The sequence below is a fragment of the Drosophila montana genome, unplaced genomic scaffold (genome assembly GCF_035044405.1).
Source record: "Drosophila montana isolate Dmon_TW-CO22-7 unplaced genomic scaffold, ASM3504440v1 contig_2716_1, whole genome shotgun sequence".
Classification (NCBI taxonomy): Eukaryota; Metazoa; Arthropoda; class Insecta; order Diptera; family Drosophilidae; genus Drosophila; species Drosophila montana.
The window spans coordinates 549,959-570,990 of NW_026997587.1; the positions used below are offsets into that span (position 1 = coordinate 549,959).

The following is a 21,032-nucleotide window of genomic DNA, read 5'->3' on the forward strand; positions in this document are numbered from 1 at the left end:
ATGGCCAGACAATGTTTGAGTTTTCACGTAAGCATTTTCAAGATTTTCACTCCAATTAAGCATACTAATAGGATTTTCAACAGTTGCTTGACTGTTAGACGAATTTATGTTAGAAATTTCTCAACAAAAACTGTTAGTTAACAGAAGTCCTAACAGTACTTACAGTATTTCTATATACATGAACTATAATTAACATACATCTGATAGTTACAACATTTATGTTTGTAAAATATAGTAGATATTAAAAAAAAGTAAATTCCCTTTGCAACTTGTACAATAAAAAGATGCACTGAATTTCACTTAGCGAGAATTACAGCTTGCCCAATTCTCTCAGCCTTTTTAATTTGGTTCCCAGCTCACCTGCCGGAGCACCTGAAAAATCTGCGCATTCGTCACGTTTTTGTTGTTTTTGTTGCTGTTGTTGCTGCTGCTGACGAGCTCAAAGAACGTGGCCTGGGACAGACGAGATGGTGTTGGTGGCGGCTTGCGGAGTTTGCTTGCAGGTATTTTCATTTCTTTTATCGCACATTAAATTTACAAAAATAGTTTTAACACCTTTTAAGCTTACAAGCATGTGTTGGTCTGCTTTTCAGGCCTCGTTTGGCACCGCCGTTGATTTATCCTTGCCCTGGCGTACATGATCTTTGCTGGTAGACATGCGCTGACCATGGCTAACAACAACAAAGACGACAACGACGACGACGACGACGAAGTCGACATGATTCGTACATAATCCAGCCATTATTTCTGCTCTACCTCGACGCCCCACCCCGTGCCCGTTGCCCCTGCCCTGGCCCATTGCCCGTCTCAGTCTCATCCTCATCCTGGTCTGTGGCTCTGGCTGCGGCTGTCGACTTATCGCAAAAATTGCGTCAAGATGTTTTAATGCGGCCCCGTCCGCAGCGCGTTTTGCGGCTATAAAAATGAAAGCAACTTTGGACAGAGTTGCGCTCGCCGCGAACATCCTTTTTAATTTAAAACATTATCGTAAATTCTCTGGCAATTATGCGCGTTGTTCAAACGCTGCCTCCCTTGGCCAAAATATATATATATATATACGCTTTTTGCATTGTCCGCAGTCACAACACATGTCGCCCGTTTCTGTTGGCCTCTTGCGCCTGCTACGGCCCGCAGATTAGCGCTTGCCACCTGAAGGCCCAGGCCCAGTCCCAGGCCCAGCGCCTGGTTCGTTATACGCGTTTTGACTAACTAGACAGCGCGTATGTTATCGCCGTGCCCTGTCGACACGTCGTTTGCCCAAAAGATATCACCATTTCAGCGTGTGCGTGCATTGTTGTTATAAGTCAAGGCCCAGCTCAAGTCCAGTCCAGTCTAGACCCCGGTCTAAGCCGCGGGGCAAGCCTTGGACATAAATCGACAGCTGCTTTGGTTATAATTCCATAAAGCCGATTGTGCACATACATATGTATTTGAAAGGATTCTACAAGACGTTGTGTGAGCATTATTGACAGACAGACACAAGAAATTACTTTATAAAAAAAAAAGCTGTTTATTTGCTCTCTCTGGATTTTTGTAGCTTAATATTTGAGAAGTAAGGTGATTTTCTAAGACAATATTATTATGTTTTTATTATGTTTCTTAACAGGAAAAAGTTTTCGCTGATGGGAACTTGAAATAAACCATGCTTTTAATATTCGATATTCGATTCTTTACATCAAAAAGACTAATTATGTCAACAGCTTGGCCAATAACCACATCCCTTATAATAAAGGAGTTTCATTCTAGTGAAGGCGCCCCAGACATGAATCCTTTTGATAAAATTCAACCACAGTTGTAGTTGTATTAAATGGCATTCGGCTATGACTCCACAGCTAGCAATTCCATACATCCAGATCAATAGAATCCATGAATTGAAGGCTATTTGAACCAGCGACCTTCTTAAATGGAAAATAAATGTTCATTCTAAGTTTCAAAGCCCCATAACTAGGCCCATGCTTAACTTCATTCCATAGGGAAACAAAATATGTATCAATTGTCATCAATCATCACTGATAGAATATTATTATCAATCATCATCAATTCTCAATGCTGACTTTTTATTTACAAAAGCGACTTTTTTAATTTTCTCACTTCTTAAACTGCTTTCTTTCCGCTTGTTTACAGCCTGCTTTTAAGTGCCGCCTCCTTTTTATTTGCAACTAAAGCAGCAAAAGCAATAAAGCAATTAAAACCGCATTTGGTTGGGTTAAACAAAAGTTCACAACTTCTGTACGCAGCCAACATCCTGCGGCTCCTGCGGCTCCTCTGGCTAGATAACTAAATGTATTCCAATCTCAATATGGAAATGTCTGCAATGTCTGCATATTTTACGAACTGCAAAGTAGACAAGTTTTGTTTTAAAACTGTCAGCGCGAACCGTTCGCAACGCCTACAAAGGGGTGCGCAGAGAAAAAAAAATAGGGAGAACAAATACAAGGCGCAGGCACAAATCCTGCGTTGACAAAAAAATAGAAGGAAAACCCAATAAAATAAATTGTTTTAATGCACGGCAAGTAATCCGCTTTTCCGGCGCTCATTCCTTGCGGTTTAAGATTTATGCACTGCAAAGTCGCTTTCCATTGCGTTTTCTTTTCGCCGTTTCCTTGGCGGCGAAAGTGAAAGGGGTGGCCATAAATTAGCTCCGCGCGGAATGTCCTGCTGCCTCTCTCTCTCCCTCTCTCTCTCTCTCTCTCTCTCAGTGGCACTTAAACACAGTTAATCCCCGCATTGCTGGCAACAAAAGTTTTGGTAATTCCGAGTGCTTTTTTGCACTCTACCTTGAGGCAATTTTCAATTAAAGTGTTGAAAATTTAAAGTCGCGCGTGCACAAAAAAAACACACACACACACAAAACACATGACAAATTAGCTTCCTAATGAGCTGAGACATAAATCTTGACATGCTTTTGGCGCGCACTCGAGCAGCGAGCAACCCCCTCTAAACAATAAGCAGGAGGCTGCCTCCAGCTCCGACTCCGTCTCCGCCTCCATCCCAAATGTCTTGTACACGTGTTAAGGCAAACATGAAAGCCAGGCGACGGCATTAAGGCTTCATTACAAGGACTTGCTCCCGTGCGCGCTCCTGTGTGTTGTTGCTGTGTAAGCCGAGCCATTATTAAAATGAACTGTTAATACAAAGACAGCGCCACGCATGATTTAATTGCACAACAACCAGGACGGGCAGCCAAATTGAATTGAATTTTAAATCAGGAATCAAGGAATTTGCATTTGACTAACAAGAAATCAACTAACTGAAAAAAGGTGACTATTTGAATATAGTTAGAGAGGACATGAAGAGAACTCGGATCACACATCCAATAGAAGGCGCAGTTGTCTATTGAACTAAAGTTCGAAACCTGGACTTTATGATCAGAATGAGCAACAAACAATTGGACTTTAGAATCATAATAATGTGAACACAAAAGTTAACTTCTTTATTATAAAAAGCTGCGAATGCATTTTAAGTCTTGCCCCAAAACCATTCACAAAGCTTACTAACTGCTTAGAGGCTCTTGGCCAAGACAAAGATCCGTTCTCCTCAAGCCAAAATCCACTTTAGTCAACTGAGAAAAAAAAACGAACAAAAATCAAGGCGAACATAAAAAAATGCCCCACACGAAAAGCTTGTAAATATTTAAGAGGCCTTTCATATTTTGGCTGGCCGAACATAAATACCTCAAGCAGCTGTTATAAATAATATAAAAATAAAAGTATGTATATTTAAATGCCCATAAATTTGCAATGCGGATTTAGGTTATTAAACTGTAATAAAAGCGGCAGAGCCACAAAATCAGTGCCTGCTTCTAGGCGCACATATATTACTCCACTCTCTCACACCCTCTCCCCCTCTCTCCACCTCTCTTGCAGCTGCCATAATACTCCAAGTTAACTGTTAAAGCCCCATTGGTTAGCCCATTCCAGTGCGTATTATTAGCATAATAAAAATACAAGCACACATTCCACACACACACACACACACACACACACACACTTAGGACTCTCTCGCATGATGAGGGCTTAGCCGGGAGCGATTTGGGCTTGGAATATTGCCGGACAGCACAGAGCACTGCGTGGACAATATAATTTTATGGCCACACTTTTATTGTGGCAAAGTGTCTTGAGCTTTGAGCTTCTCCGAGGGGGTCGGGCAACACCATCATCATCATCATCATCATCATCGTCATCATCATCCGAGGGTAGGCGTTGAAAGCCAGCGCTGCATAACATTTAAATGTTATGTGCTCACACGAATACCCATAAATGATATAACAAATAATCTGTTTTTTCTTTTCATATTTGACTAGCTAAAATTGCCATTAAAATATCATGTGCATATGGCGTTGACTTTCAAGTGCGGCCGCAGTTTTATTAAATGCCGACTCTGACCACAAATTTCTATATATGTATATGCTCGACAGCTCTCTGGCCGCACCTGGTTACAGGTGCCGCTGGCAGCAGCTGCCGGATGCCGTGCTCCGTATGCAGCTCGAATGTGTGACTGTGTGTATAAGTGTGAATGGAGCTTGAGCTTGGCCAGAGATGAGCACGGGCTGGCCTACGAATCGGAGGTATTGCATCCACCAAGGCTGAACTAATTTGAATCCGGAATTCCAATTTTTAAACAACCCTTAACCAAAGATAATATAAATAACAATATAGTATTTATATTATCGTTATCTGAACCAAATCCAGCCAAACTTTAACCTACAATAGAAAATATTTTTTCTTCAACTACATGTACATATAGCCAGAACTAGGTTTTGTTCTGGTTTTTATAGCCAGAGTTAGGTTTTGACTGCACTTTCTTAATTACATTAGGGCTATGGACAATTAATTTGGTATGCAGTTTCTTATATGCACAGATCTGGAATATTTCACTCTTTCTTCACCTCGTGCTACCTCACGAATATGCCGTGAGCTGTCGTGTCACGCGCTCAGCTCTAGTTGAGTTTTGTCTGCGCTTGTTTTAATTAAATATTCCATTTGCCTAAACCAAAACCCAAAACGCGCAGTTAGTTTGTGCAATGGCCACTGTGTGCGGGTGTGTGTGTGTGTGTGTGTGTGTGTGTAGTGCATAAATTTGGCAGTGGCCCGTGGTCAAATTGGCAGTACTGTCTACCTGTGCGTCCTGTGCCCAGCTGTATCCTGCATGTTTGCATTAAGGATTATGTGCGACTGCTCACGGCCGCATTTGCGGACGCACACAATCACAGCGGTTGGGGTTACGGAATACCCCTGCACCCCTCCCCCTCCTTCGCCAACCGCTTTAACATTACGGGCACAGTCATTAACACGTGCGGCGGCAGGTGCTTTGCGGTCAGCGACAACTTTAAGGCTTAAAGTGACTGACAATGTTCTTTTTTTTTGTTTTCATCATATTGAATTTCAATTAGCCGTAAAATAACATTTTGTGCGTTTGTCATGAAATGCATTTAAATGCAATGCGACCAATAATGAACCACAAACATTTTACAACTGAATAAATAATTTGCACATTAATTGCGCGTATTTATTGTAAGCTCTTAATTGCACAAACGTCACAGTTTCTTTTTTTTCAGATAGGTTAACCAACCACATGCCTAAATAAATGCACATATCTCTTTAGTCAAATTAAAGAGTGCTAATTAATTAGGTTTATTTCCTAAAATAGATTAAAATGTATTTATTTAGTCCTTATTAATAAGGCTTGTTGCTTAAATTATCTCTATATAAAACTGTCTGGAATGACTGACTGACAAATTGGTGACCAACGCACAGACCATACAGTAAGAGCTTAAAATGCATGTAAATATAGACCTCCACATATCCTATATAGAAATTGATCAAAATTTCCCACCCCCATAACTCGGTCAAAACTCAACCAATTTTCATAAGGTTTGGCTTTTTCTCAATGGTTTAGCCTCCAGATCAATTTGGCATCCAAATCTGACAACATTATTTTTGGTCCCAAATCATGTGTAAAGGGTACCCTCAAATATCCTATATAGACATAGATCAAAATTTCCCATCCCCATAACTCGGTCAAAACTCAACCGATTTTAAAGAGCTGTGGCTTTTTCTTAATAGTTTGGCCTTCAGATCAACTTGGCATCCAAATCTGACAACATTATTTTTAGTCCAAATTCATGTGAAAGTGGTACCCACAAATATCCTATATAGACATAGTTCGCATTTCCCACCCCCATAACTCGGTCAAAACTCAACCGATTTTCATAAGGTTTGGCTTTTTCTTAATAGTTTGGCCTCCAGATCAATTTGGCATCCAAATATGACAACATTATTTTTGGTCCAAAATCAAGTCAAAATGGTACCCTCAAATATCCTTTATAGGCATAGATCAAATTTTCCCACCCCCATAACTCGGTCAAATCTCAACCGATTTTAAAGAGCTGTGGCTTTTTCTTAATGGTTTGGCCTTCAGATCAATTTGGCATCCAAATCTGACAACATTATTTTTGGTCCCAAATCATGTGTAAAGGGTACCCTCAAATATCCTTTATAGACATAGATCAAAATTACCCACCCCCATAACTCGGTCAAAACTCAACCGATTTTCATAAGGTTTTACTTTTTCTTAATGGTTTTGCCTCCAAATAAATTTGGCATCCAAATCTGACAACGTTATTTTTGGTATAAATTCATGTGAAAATGGTACCCTCAAATATCCTATATAGACATAGGTCGCATTTCCCACCCCCATAACTCGGTTAAAACTTAACCGATTTTCATAAGCTTTGCCTTTTTCTTAATGGTTTGGCCTCCAGATCAATTTGGCATCCAAATCTGACGTCATTATTTTTGGTCCAAAATCAAGTGAAAATGGTGCCCTCAAATATCATATATAGACATAGATCAAAATTACTACCCCCATAACTCGGTCAAAACTCAACCGATTTCCATAAGGTTTGACTTTTTCTTAATGATTTGGCCTCCAGATCAATTTGGCATCCAAGTCTGACAACATTATTTTTGGTCCAAATTCATGTGAAAATGGTACCCTCAAATTTCCTTTATAGACATAGATCATATGTTCCCACCCCCATACCTCGGTCAAAACTCATCCGATTTTCATAAGGTTTGGATTTTTCTCAATGGTTTGGCCTCCAGATCAATTTGGCATCAAAAACTGACGTCATTATTTTTGGTCCAACATCTTGTGAAAGTGGTACCCTCAACTATCCTATATAGACATAGATCAAAATTTCCCACCCCCATAACTCGGTCAAATCTCAACTGATTTTCAAAAGCATTGGCATTTTCTTAATGGATTGGCCTCCAGATCAATTTGGCATCCAAGTCTGACAACATTATTTTTGGTCCAAATTCATGTGAAAATAGTCCCTCAAATATCCTATATAGACATAGATCAAATTTACTACCCCCATAACTCGGTCAAAAATCAACCGATTTTCATAAGCTTCGCCTTTTTCTTAATGGTTTGGCCTCCAGATCAATTTGGCATCCAAATCTGACGTCATTATTTTTGGTCCAAAATCAAGTGAAAATGGTGCCCTCAAATATCATATATAGACATATATCAAAATTACTACCCCCATAACTCGGTCAAAACTCAACCGATTTCCATAAGGTTTGACTTTTTGTTAATGATTTGGCCTCCAGATCAATTTGGCATCCAAATCTGACAACGTTATTTTTGGTCCAAAATCAAGTGAAAATGGTGCCCTCAAATATCATATATAGACAAAGATCAAAATTTCCCACCCCCATAACTCGGTCAAAACTCAACCGATTGCCACGAGGTTTGACTCTTCTATCTGGCAAACCCGCTAGTTTTAAAATATATTTGATTCAAATAACAACAAAACTATTCCGACTAAGCCCAATCATAAATTTCCTATTTATTCCGATTATTTACAGATTCTTTTATATTATTCCGAATTATTTCGGATTTTACTATAAATATTCGTTTCATTTGGAATTTTCCATTTATTTCCATTTTATATATGATTTATTTTTTCATTTTCCAATTTTAATTAATTTCTCTAAAAATAGTATACTAAAATCTAAATTTAAAAATTGCTTTTGTAAATTTTCGCAGCACGTTTTAGCCATTAATCATTTAGCTCTCGAATTTGCCGCTGTCCAATGAACCCGAAGCCATAATTAATGAAATCAAAATCCTATCATTAAAATTCAATAGCGGCGAACATAAATTTCGGGACATTTAATTTGGGCAACGCGACATAATTCACTTTACGCACAATTTTTAATGAAAATGTCAAAAGAGAAGCGCACAACGAAATGTGAAAAACGAAAAAGTTTTCCACTCCACATTCCACTTCTCTTTGTGCCGGCAACAATGGCAACATGCAAATAGCATCTGAAGGAGCTGCAGGAGCTGATGATGATAATGGCGACTGGTGGCAGCCAACGGAAGCGGAAGTAATGCCAAATAAGAAGACGGCAAACAGGGAAAAAGCAGCAGCAGCAGCAGCAACAACACAAAGAAATGGAGAAGGCGCCAACATATAAAAATAATAATAATAATGCCATCATCAATGCCAAACAAGCAACGGAAAACGGCAACTCAATCCAAAAGTATCGACAATGGGAAATTGAAGCTGTCTTGCGGGGGGGTTGGGGCGTGGGCCCAGCCAGTGGCAACAACAAATGATGGAAGATGCTTTAAATTAACAAGCAAATGCAAATAAGCCGCAGCGTAGCTGGGGCCAAGAAAAGGGAAATAAATTAGATAAAGGCAAAAGGCAACAACGCAGAACAACGCACAGGACAACGCCGCGAGCCACGAGCCGCGTAGCACGCGCACGGAATTATAGCGTACAACAGGACAAAGCTACAGCAACAACAATAACAATCAAGAATGCTTAAGTTAGAAGTGACCGACTAGCAGATACCCTGTGCAAAGCATACACAAGTGTAAAAAGACCAAAGCAAAGCGCAATGAAACTGAGACTTTGTTTAGATTTTGGAGAACGAGGCGAGGCAGCGAGGAGCGAGGAATCTAATCTAATCTAATCTAAGTTAATGAAAGATTCAGGATCTGCATATTATTAAAGAGTTCCAAGGTGCCATCTAGGATAATGAAATAGTCAGGATATACTAAAAGAGTTCCAGAATGCATCTAGGCTCTGGCTTTAATAATATCCAAGATTTGCTTAAAGTGAGAAAAATTTCTATAAAAGCAAATAAACTTATTCTGTGCATGATATAGGAGAAAGCTCTACTCAGCTTTTCGTCCCAATCAAAAATATTCGCATTTCGCATATATCATAAAAGGGAAAGTGAGAAAAATTTCGATAAAAACAACATCTGTGCATGATATAGACGACTATATATATCGAATTTCAAATGTCTAGCTCTTAAAGTTGTCGAGATGTTTCTCACAGATGGGACAGGCAGACAAACTGAAGGCCGAATTTCACTAGAACCATGCAGCTTTTCGATCTGATCAAGAATATGTGCACTGTGTGTGGTTGGAAGAACCGCCTCTTGCCTGTCACATACCTTTGCAGAACATCACTATACCCTCTCACACTCAAGAGGTACAGGGTATAACAACAACAACGGCAGCAACAACAATGGCTAACGCAAAAAGGACAACGCGCCCTCAGGCCAAATGGAAATCCATATACTCGTATTTCTTTTGTATTGAAGCAGAAGATTTTGCTGGTTCGTTAAATATACGAAAGCCATTTTCGGTGTGTTGTGGATTTTGGGGGCCAAGTCAAATGTCAATAAGTTAAGTGGGCATGGTCACGTTAAATGGCCGCCAGCCTGTGTGTGACTGGCATCCCAACAACAAGAAGTCGCACGCACACAGAGAGAGAGAAACTTGCCTCTGATAAATATGATTAAAACATATTTCGAGGCGAGTTGATAAATGTGCAAAGTTTTTCTGTGCCTCGGCCTGGCTTAAAGCACAGCAGGCAGCAGCGCAAATCCAGCAGATGCCGATATAAATCCAATTTAGTAGCTACCATAAAAAGTGGCAGCAATTCCAGCGCCCAGGTCTATCCAACTATTTGCATGATAAAAATCTTTCATCAAGCGCCAGAAACAATCTCAGTTGCCTGCCGTCTCCGCCTCAGTTTCGGCTCCTCTTCCTCTTCCTCCCACCCTCCGGGCAAGCCATGATTTCTGCATAATTCGACGATTGCAGCGAGAAGCGGCGGCGGCTTTGGCCTTTGTGTGGTAAACACCTAAAGTAGTAAACTGGGATTTAAGCACACACACCAACACACAAACACACCAACACACACACACACACACACACACCGACGTGTGTCTATAAAAATTTTACGTCGTTGGCAAGGACAAAAACTTTTGCCAGGTCTGCCAAAGGCAACAGCCAATGTTCAAGTTGTGTTGCGGCCAGGGGAGGGTGAGTGGGGGGTTAGGTGGGAAAAACGTTATACAGGATATGGCTTTTATTGCTCTGCGAGCATGGGAAATTGTGATGCCTGAATACATACATAAATTCTGAGCTCTAGTCTGCGCTGCTGTGAAAACCCAATAGGGACATTACGAGCACGAGTCCTACTAGAGAAATCTATAGAATATGTAAAATAATTTTCAGAAAGATTAAAATTTTTGCAATTTTAATACGACAACACAAACACACACACACGCACACAGGCAGCAAAGGAAGGTGTAGCTGGGCAGGACGACGCACGCACACACACATACACACACTGACACACACGCACAACAACTCGTTGCAGGAAGACAAAGTCTCAGAGCAAACAACAAAATTTAAAAGTTATGAGTGGGAGACGCAACTCTCCACCCTCTCTTTGGGTCTATGTTTGCACTGTAATTGTTTTTCGAAAAGTTTTATAAGCAGCTGTGTTTATAGCAAAACTCCGGCATAAAAAATTCCCTTTGCCCGCTTCAGCGAGTCGAAGACAAGAAATAAACTGAGATTCTATTAAGTTTCGTTTAAGGAGTTCAAATTAAATAGACAATAAAAATGTATAAATATCCATATATATATACTCTTTCTCAAAACGACTCCAGAAATGTAGCTCAGTCAAAAATCAGACTTTATTTACCCGAGATATGTCAATTATATTTTTGACTACAGTCAAGGGAGCTTAGAGATATAAATAGCCCGTTCTTATTGAACTCGCAATTCAAATAAAATTCTTTAATTTCCTTACATTTCTGAACAGTTGTTGCCCTCTGCTTTAAATCTCTCATTAGTTCCTCTTGAGAACATTTCCCAATTTTCGATTTTCATTGTGAATTTTTAAACTTGCTTTTCCCCTAAATCATTCTTACCCTACTAAGCCCGTTGGTCACGCTTTCGCCAGCTCGGACTCGAACTAATAACTCAGCCGGGCGTTGTCCCGAGTTTTAAAGCCGCTTAGGTTCATGAATTTCGGCAGCGTCCACTTCCGCTAGACCATCCGCTTATTAAGCAACCCGCGCGAGCTGCTTCCGTTGCCCCCTGGCAACGCAGGTCGGTGTGTTGCCTAGCATATGACCAGGCCCCCCCAACTCTAGAAAATATAATATAAAGGTGCCCCAAAAGAAGACGTTAGGACGCAGCAGCATACAAAGAAATGGAGCTGCCCCCAGCTCCAGGACTTGGCATTTAAGATAAATGATCGCCTGCCCAACAATGCACAAAGAAGAGTCACAAAAACTTTTGGTCACGTTTGTGCTATTTGGCGGCGCAGGCATATGCTACAATGGGGGGGTTGGCTCCATTGTCAGGGGAGGGTGGCTAGGTAGGGGAGGGGCAGCGTCTAGGTTGCATTCACCTTGCCGCAAATTTTAATATGAAGCTCAAGTTTAAAATTCAAGACACATGCAGCAGCTTAAACGTTTTAGAAATCTATTTTTCAAAATGCCAACTCCGGACAGACGGCTGGGCGGATGGGTGGATGGGCGGGGCGGTCACATGTGTGCGTGGAAATTGCCAAACGTTGTGCGCATTTAATTGAAACGTCTGAGCGGCACAAGGCTTGGAGGCGTGGCAAGAAGGCAGCAGGTGAAAGTGTTCGCTCAAAAGAAAAACGATGCCAAATAAACGCCGATGGGCAACAGCAGCGCATATAGGATATACAGCTCCATTTTAAGGCCAGACATGGACTGCAGCTGGTCGAGCGTTCGCTGCGCCGCCTTCAATTTGGTGCAGTGCTCGTAGAGTATTAGCGTGTGCCGTATTATCGTGTGCTCCACCCACTGCATGTGCTCCAGTTGTTTATAAAACTCGCCGAAGCTCAGTGTGAGCATCTGTTCATAAATCTCCGCCAGCACTGTGCTCGGTATATACGTGTCCATGCTGGTAATTACACTGGCGTCCAATTCGGGCAGCTGCAGCTCATCGATTAGCGCTTCGCAGGCGATCAACGTGTCCATTTTTCGCATGCCCTGCAATCGTTTCAGCAGCTGGCGCAAGGACTGCTCCTGCCCGGGCGGCAGTGTGCCGCTCGAGCTATTCAGCGAGTCCAGGGCTGGGCCATAGCTGCCACGACAAATGGATGTGATGATGCCGTTGGCCACTTTGCGCTGCTGTGCTGTTAGTGTGTGTGAAAAGGACATAGCCTGCAAAGGCTTAGCCATGCTCAATAAAAATATACAACTGGCTTTTAGTTTTGTGATGATTTTCTCTTTTCATGTGCTTACCTCGTGGGGCGTGTAGGGTGAATTGTGGAGTGAGTGTGTTTGTTTTCGTTTGTTTACATATTTTAAGAAATTTTGTTGTTTTTTTTGTTGTTTTTCTTATGTTTGAAATGTAAAATTTTATTTGCCAGTGTCATATTTCAGCATGAGCTCAACTCGGCTGCGCTGTCTGCAAAGCTGCTGTTAAGTCTCCCCTCTCTTCATTTATTCGATTGCGCTCTCTGCTAAGCTGCTGTTAAGTCTCCCCTCTCTTCATTAATTCGATTGCGCTCTCTGCTAAACTGCTGTTAAGCTTTCCTTTGTCCTTAATCATAAGATTGCGCTCTGTGCTAAACTGCTGTTAATCATTCCGCTCTCTTCATGTGAAAATTTCCAAGACGAATGCCTTTAATAGAGGATTTTTGTTCTCCATTTTGTTATTATTCTCCATTCCTTTTTGACATACCCTAATTTGTTAAAGTTGAAAACGTGCCTTAAAGTTGACGTTGCCATACCGCTCGATGATGACAGGCGCGACTGCCTTCGCGTTCGGCTTCAGGCCCATAAATCGAGCCACATATGGGCGACATTACAAGTGGCTGCCGTCTGTGCGCCCAATTCAAATGGAAATCAAAGTGGGCGTTCATGAGTTAAACACTCCAGTACAGTTAGAGCTACAGTTACAGCTCCTATGCAGGTCCTGCCAGGAAGTTGGAATGTGACAAAGTCGCTGGCAATGCGCGCACTTGTGGTTTACGACCTGGGCTTCAGCTCTTTTTGCTACTCTTGCCAAGCTCAAGTGTGGCCAGAGGGTGGGCTATAAAATGGCGTAGCGTTTCCGCTCTCGACTGCCACATTGCTCAAAAATTTATTATTCTCATCTAGATGAGTTCATTATTTTGCAGCATGTTGCATGCGGAATGTAAAGTGTAGCAAGTTGAATGTCGAATGCGAAAACAATTTAATTTTATTGTTTTGCACATAAATTTGTCGGTTTGCCATACGGCAGAATTATGCATTGTTTTTCATTGGACTGGAAAAAGGAAACAATTCGAAACAAAGGCTTTCGTTGGCACACACGAAGATTAAATACCCTTTCATATATACAAATAGCAAAAAAAAAAAACACACGAAATTAAAATACCCTTTTCAAGCGTATAAAAAAGAGGACAATAAAAAAGTAACTGTATTCCAGTTTCATACTTACAGTAAATAAATATATGCAAATGCATTTTAATAATATAGAATGCAGTACGCTTACTTGCTTAGAGCTCTTGATTTCTCTCGCTCTCACTCACTCTCTCTGCACATGGATTACGTTTAATTGCCGCCCATTTATCTTCAGAGAAAAAGCTCTCTCTCGACCGACGGTTTTATATACCACCAAGGGTGGCGAACAGGTAAAAATTGAATATCACTTTAAAAAAAATATAAAAAAAACACTTAACACTTAATCGCATTTAACACAACATATTTATTGCAATTGGTTTTCAAAACTATTTTTCACACACGCACAACCGAAACAAAAGATCAAGAGGAGAGACACGCGCTTACACAATTATCTCATAAGCCGCGCCTACGCTTAGCCGGCATATGCACTAATACAAGCATAACCAAGAGCACCGCATTCACAACGCTCGCTCGCGCTCTCTTCTGGATGCGAAACTAAGGTAACGGGATCGAAAGCGTTCATTGCCGTCAATTTATCTCCAGCGAAAAAGCTCTGCGTCAACAATTACGCAACGCACATTCGACCGACGGTTTAATATCCCCACAAGGGTGGCGAGCAGGATAAAAATTAAACATCACTATCAAAAAATTAAAAAAAAAACACTCGGCACATATTAAACGCATTTAATACAACATATTTATTGCTATTGATATTTGAAAATTATTTTTCACATACGCACAACGGAAACGACCGATCAAAGGGAGGAACGCGCAATGACTAAATGTTCTCATTAAGGCTGCGCCTACGCCAAACCAGCATATGCACTAATACATGCACAGCTAAGATCAGCTCTTCAGCTAAATCAGCTCTCCGCTGGATACGCAACTAAGGTAACGGGATCAAAAGTATTAACTGCCGCCAATTTATCTTCAGTGAAAAAGCTCTGCATAAAAAATTACGCAACGCACACTTGTCCGATGGTTTAATATCGCAAGAAGGCTGGCGAGCTGATGAAAGGTGAATATCACTACTAGAAACTGTTTAAAAAACACACTCGGCACATATTAAACGCATTTAATACAATATATTTATTGCAAATGGTTTCTGAAAACTATTTTGCACACACGCACAACGGAAACAACCGATCAAAGGGAGGGACGCGCACTGACTAAATGTTCTCATTAAGGGCGCGCCTACGCTAAGCCGGCATATGCACTAATACAAGCACAGCCAAGAGCACAGATTTCACAGAGCTCGCTCGCGCTCTCGGCTGGATGCGCAACTAAGGTAACGGGATCAGAAGCGTCGCGACCAATGGTGGACATTGCACGACTTCTCCCCAGTAAGTGAGCTATAAGTAATTACTTAAATACGCAATGACTTCTCCCGCTTGCCAGCTGCAGCCGGCAATTCAAAGATATAACGGGATCAAAAGCATGAGAGCAAATAATGTGTGAAGAATGGCCGCAAAAATTATCTCCCACGCTCATTAACTAGCGCAAAGTTCGCTCTCCAGATAAATGCGCTCTCTGCCAGTGCCATGATCCGTGCATACGCTTCTTCTATGCGTTACAAATTTCATGTCAAAATTATAATAGCCGCTAGCAGGGTATTAAAAAAGGAAACCCCTATGAAATCTGAGACACTTGCACATATGTGCGTGCGTGTGTGTGTGTGTGTGTGCGGGTGGGGGAGGCGGGCATAAAAAGTTGCCTGCTGCTCTGCTGGCCATATAATTGAGTCACGTTTGGCCGGGGCTTAGATGCGCCTGTGTAAAATATTCAGATTTATGCCGCGATGTCGATGCGAATTGCAAAAATATATATGTGTATATATATATAAACAAATTGCTGTACTGTGATTTATGTGTGCGATATTCCTGATTGCATATTAGTAAAGTCTGGGATTTGATTCTTTTCAGCCACACATCGAATTTTTCAGCTGAAATGAAATACAGAATGTTTTTAAGTTAAAGAATAGGAAATGTATCTACATAAAATCTGAATTATTATAAATATTATATGAATTAAACTCTTAATTGTATTGAGACTCAGATTCGAACCGGCAACTTCTCCTTAGTTGCGATATGAATAAAAATAAAGGATAATATAGCACAAAATATGATGAAAAATGTGTAATTAGTTTTAGGCAAGATTAATATTAAAAATGTAGAAAATTTGCAATATTGAATAGCACAAATATTTTCCATATTCAGTTGCCGAAAACCCTATTTGAACCCAGGGATAAACACACACACACACACACACACACACCCCAAGCGCATATCACGGCACCCGTTAAGACCACAAATAAACCTATTTTGTACGTTGTTATTAAAGTAATATGCCAAATGCTATGCTCTCATTTTGGCTACGTGTTTATAATGCCAATAACCTGGCAAACCCCCAGCCCCTCCCCCCCCCCCCCTTCCAGCCAGCGGAATTGTCAATAAACAGAAACTAATACATGCCAGAGGTCTGCAGGAGGAATCAAAATGCGTGCTGGCATCCGAGGCAAGGTTCAATGTACATCTACAACGAAAATTTAATTTATCTGTATCAGTTCCACTTGCGCCTGGCTGACGACTGGAGCTGAAAGCCAGTTGACAGCAGGCACAGGAGCTGCCGGCACAGCTGGCGGAACACATGTTTCAACAAATTCATCTGCCATGTCACAATGCGCAACGGTATGCAGAATTTTTGCCACCCCACCCTGTTATTGACATGGATATGGATATGGCTAGGGGAGGCATGCTAGTTTTGGCCAGGCTGCACACACAAGCGCTGCACGTGACAAGACTCAACGAAAAGTGAAACTTTCTGTGTGCAAATATTTTTCAGGCAAACAGCTCGCACTTAAAGCGAACTCCCAACTGGAATCTTCCGGTCTCTGTCCCTTTAAGCTGTTGGTGTCATTAATCAAATGGCGCCCAATAACTTTGCCGGAGCGCGTCAGCGGCTGCCAACCCTTTCAGCCGGCTGCCCCCGCCTGCTGCAGCAGTCCTTTCCAAATACCCTGTGTTCTCTGGCAGAGGGTGAAACGGGGGGTCTTATGAAGTTGTGCAAAAGCGGACAGAAGTAGGTGAAGTTGAGCCCATCAAATATATATTCTTGATCAGCTAAAAACATTCCGTTCGTTCAAGTCCGTCCGCCTGTCGATCTGTCAGTCCTTCCGTCAGTCCGTCCATCAACGGGAACTTCTTGAGACTTCCGAGACATATAGATTATATAACTTCTTGAACTCCAAAACACACCTCAATTAATACCTAAAAAGATTTTTTTAATTGAATGATATGGACTTTTGTTTCGTCAATATCGATAAATATCGATTGTCATGGTCGTGATTATCGATCTTACATGTATTTAAAAGAATATAAAAGCTGGAGACATCAAATGAGACACGCATTCTTTCGTAAACCTAGATCTAAAGTATTTTACTTAAAAAACAACCCTTTTCACTGAGTCCAAAACTTTAGAAATAAATATAACTAGAATTAAGATAAAGATTTGGTAGAAGCAAATACTAAAATGCATTGTTGAAGTCTTCAAAATTGAAAAGCGATCGCACAACAAAAACCCGTTATTGAAGAATAACTTTTACACACGATAGGTCTGTGGCAGCTGTGTACAGGGTATCTGGCCGTGGGGCACGCCCGACTTAAGCAGCCCCACTTGTTAGCTGTTGCCTCAGTTTCAGCTTGTTAGAAACCATTTTTGAAATATGAACTTTTTGAGCCGTTGTTGTTGCTGCTGTTGCTGCTGCTGCTGACGAATGCCGGCAGTCATTAATAAATTAGGGGTAAAAATGCCTGGCGAAGAGGGGAGAGGGGATGGGAAGGGGGGAGGGGGACGGGTCGGTGCCAAAAAGTTGTTTATTTAATTGAAAGTGAAACGAGCGACAACAGATTTGCTTAACTCAATTAAACAAGGGGCCGCAGTGGATCGAGGGATGCTGTGCATTGATTTTACGTTCCAGCCAGTTGCCAGTCAAAATATTAGTTTTAGTTTGATTTAAACACAATTTTTAGTTGGAACCTCAAGAGATGAATAAAATTTTAAGCAACTGGTACGAGGGCGGCGTGTGCCGTGCGCCGGGCCTGCTGGAGGAGAGCGAAATTCTGAGCGCCAGCGACTACGTTGAGTTTGTCGACGAAGAGGAGCCCGATCTGGATCTGGCCTACGATGAACTGGAGGCCATCAAGCGGCGCCTCAAGCAGCTGCTCGCCAACATGCTCCGCCCGACCGCTGATTCCTGCGAGCTGACGGGCACCAGCCGCTCCGCGTCCGAGGACAACGGCAACGGCAGTCTCACGGCCAAACAGGTGATGCTGCAGCAACTGCGACGCAGCAACTCCAAGCTGCGCTGCCAGCTGCGACATCAGACGGAGCATCTGCACAACTCGCGCAAACAGCTGCGGCTGCTGGAGGACATGCGCTGCCAGCTGGGCAACAGGCTGCGGCAGATGAGCGCCCAGCTGGACGAGTTCCAGCAGTTCATGCGCTCCACCCAGCACCAGGCTGGCCTCTGCATCGAGCGCAACGAGCAGATCAAGGCGTCCAAAGTCGATGAGCATACTTTCCTGTTGCTGCTACGCAAGCTGATCATCCATTCCGGCAACAACATGCGCCGCATGGTGCCCATCCGCTGCCACAATCAGCTGCGCTACGATCTCAGCCTGGACTTGATACTCACGCGCATCTTCCTGCATGCGCTCTTCGGCAATATGGTCGAGGACTGGAAGTTCTGCATTCGCCGTCTGAAGTGAGTTCTGTAATCTACTACCATTTACTACTATCTACTACTATTTAGCACAATCTATTACTATTTACTACTATCTTTCACTATCTACCACTATCTACTACTATCTACTCTTATCTACTACTATCTACTACTATCTACAATAGTAGATAATATCTACTGCTATATACTGCTATCTACTACTACTATTTTTATCTACTACTACTATCTTCTACGACTATCTACTTATGTCTACTTATGTCTACTACTATCTACTACTATCAGCTACTATCTACTACTATCTATTACTACCTACTACTATCTTCAACTTTCTACTACTATCTATTACTACCTACTACTATCTTCAACTTTCTACTAGTCTAATACCTACTTCTATCTACTACTCTAGCTCCTACTACTACCTACTCCTACTACTATGTACTACTTGTATTTCCTAATACTATCTACCACTACCAATTACTACTACTATCTTCTACTACTATCTTCTACTACTATCTAATACTACTATCTTCTACTACTATCTACTACTACTATCTACCACTAATATCTACTTTCTACTAATACATTCTACTACTATTATCTACTACACATTTATCTATTGCAATCTATTACTACTATACTAGTATATACTACTACAATTTACTACTACTATATTAGTATACACCACTACAATCTACTACTATATACTACTTTCTCCTAATATTATATATATTGAACTTTTACTACTATTTACCACTGTTATCTACCACATTATACACTACTATCTGTTACCATTTGCTTTTCATTTGCAGAAAGAATTGCCGCGGCGTTAGACTTCGCATGCTTCCGCCCACGGACTTCCCCCCGGTCTATCCCTGGCGTGATTAAAAATGTTGACCCAAGTTTCGGTCATTAATTGTTTCAAAAATGTGCTGTGTTTTTCATTCTGCGTTTTATTGGCTGCGCTTTTGGCTCCAAAGTTTTGGCCTCGTTCTAATTGCTTTTGAAATGTCGCTCAATTAAGATTATTGGCGCTTGGCGGCTTTTATGGCACTCTTGTGCATGGATGGGGCCCGCTCAGTCCTGCGGCGCACTCGTAATAATTATAAAATTTCAGCTTGGCGCATCTGAAATTGCCTCAGATTAATGGCGTGCGCTTTTATTCGAAGGCGTTAAAGTTAAAGTAACAATATCATAGCTGGAAACCACCCTGCCGCCCCGCCTCCCCCCGCGTCACCACATTCTAATCCGGCGTGAAACGCCACACAAATGTACGCATTCCCACCAGGATAAGAAGCTGCAGCTAAATACGAAATGGCATCAGATAAAAACAAAGCAGATTTGTCTCTCACACACAGAAAAATACCCTGAAAAATCCCCAAAAAAAGAAACCGAGCCCCTGACAGCCCGCAGCTTAGCCGAAAGGCAGCCCAACACATTGGCATTGACATTGGGCTCCACATCCTTGTGTGGAGCCTTGTCGAACTGCGTAAAAACTCAATTGCTGCGCATTGGCAGACAAGGAGCACGCGGACACAAACTATGCATCGAGATCGGGTCTTGTTTCGTGTTCCCTTGCTGACTATGCCCGGGGCCAAGGCTACATTGGGTTAAATGCGCCTCAGTCCTTCTACTGCTGCTTCTGCTGTGCTGAGTGAGAGATAGCGCCAAACGGCAAAAGCGAATTTATTGGAGTCATGTCCTGATAAGCGTTCGCTTCAATTCCATGCCAAATTACAATGTTACATGGGCGAAAAACCGATTAACGGCAGCTAAACGAAGGGCGAATGCCCTATACTTGTGCTGGGCGTGTTTGAAAAGCTATATCAGAATATCTAGACTAACTTTACCTTTTTTGACTATTGCATTTAGAATATCTAGACTTTATATGTGCTCTACTTTCTGCTAATAGTAATATCTATATGAATCCTACATAATCTTCCCTGATTACATCACAAAAGTTCTTCCTCCAATATCAGAATATACTCTTGTTTTCTCATACAACCATTTCGTCCTCAATATAAACATTTAATGTATCTAGATATAGAGTTTGAACCAGAATTATTGTTTAACTTTCCAATTTATTTGTTTCTTGATTTGAACCTGATCTCTTGTTCCAATTATCAATATTTACTTGAAATGAATTGAACCAGAATTCTTGTTCAAATCTACCAATTATTTATTTCTTTATTTGAACCAGAATCCTTGTTCAAAATTGTTCAAATTTCCCTTTTTTATTCTTGATAATAATATTCATAAATATTCCTCATCTTAAGTCATTACTTTTAATGAGCGATACAATTATTTAATTTAGAAATCTATCCGGAAAACTTTCTATTAAATATTCTTTTTCTATATCTTAACAAACCGTCTGTTACCCAATCTTTACCTCCTCTTGTTCCTTTATAGAGTTCTTTAACTAAAATGTTATTTCATATGGAGTCTATTCCATATGCAAGCCTATTATAAGCGCCAAACCCAATCCGAAAATCACCCTAATCTCCTTCGTGGTATTGTAGGGTATACAAACATAG

The 21,032-nt window shown here is 41.3% G+C and overlaps 3 protein-coding genes across 3 annotated transcripts in view; 1 reads left to right on the forward strand and 2 right to left on the reverse strand.

The window, feature by feature from the left end:
• Nucleotides 1-13,906, reverse strand: part of esn (espinas) — a 72,967-nt gene extending 59,061 nt beyond the window's left edge. Inside the window, exon 1 of the mRNA XM_064684233.1 lies at nucleotides 13,852-13,906. The gene's annotated coding sequence lies outside the window, so the exon portion shown is untranslated. The remainder of the gene's footprint in view (nucleotides 1-13,851) is intronic.
• On the reverse strand, nucleotides 11,733-12,631 carry LOC135429859 (uncharacterized). Its single transcript, XM_064684337.1, has 2 exons — nucleotides 12,615-12,631; nucleotides 11,733-12,505 (listed from the first exon to the last, which is right to left on the reverse strand). Exon 2 carries the CDS (start codon nucleotides 12,354-12,356, stop codon nucleotides 11,991-11,993), a length of 366 nt encoding a protein of 121 aa, XP_064540407.1. The 5' UTR covers nucleotides 12,357-12,505; nucleotides 12,615-12,631; the 3' UTR covers nucleotides 11,733-11,990.
• Nucleotides 13,907-17,733: 3,827 nt separating the features above from the next.
• On the forward strand, nucleotides 17,734-19,426 carry LOC135429823 (uncharacterized). Its single transcript, XM_064684296.1, has 2 exons — nucleotides 17,734-18,522; nucleotides 19,311-19,426. The coding sequence occupies exons 1-2, from the start codon at nucleotides 17,804-17,806 to the stop codon at nucleotides 19,384-19,386; spliced, it is 795 nt and encodes a 264-aa protein (XP_064540366.1). The 5' UTR covers nucleotides 17,734-17,803; the 3' UTR covers nucleotides 19,387-19,426.
• The last annotated feature ends 1,606 nt before the right edge of the window (nucleotides 19,427-21,032 follow it).

Bases quoted from the DNA above. Each gene is read 5' to 3' on its own strand.
- LOC135429859 (XM_064684337.1), bottom strand. From the start codon at position 12,356: ATGCGAAAAATGGACACGTTGATCGCCTGCGAAGCGCTAATCGATGAG.
- LOC135429823 (XM_064684296.1), top strand. From the start codon at position 17,804: ATGAATAAAATTTTAAGCAACTGGTACGAGGGCGGCGTGTGCCGTGCG. The intron at 18,523-19,310 runs GTGAGTTCTGTA...TTTCATTTGCAG, and splicing joins TTCTGCATTCGCCGTCTGAA to AAAGAATTGCCGCGGCGTTA.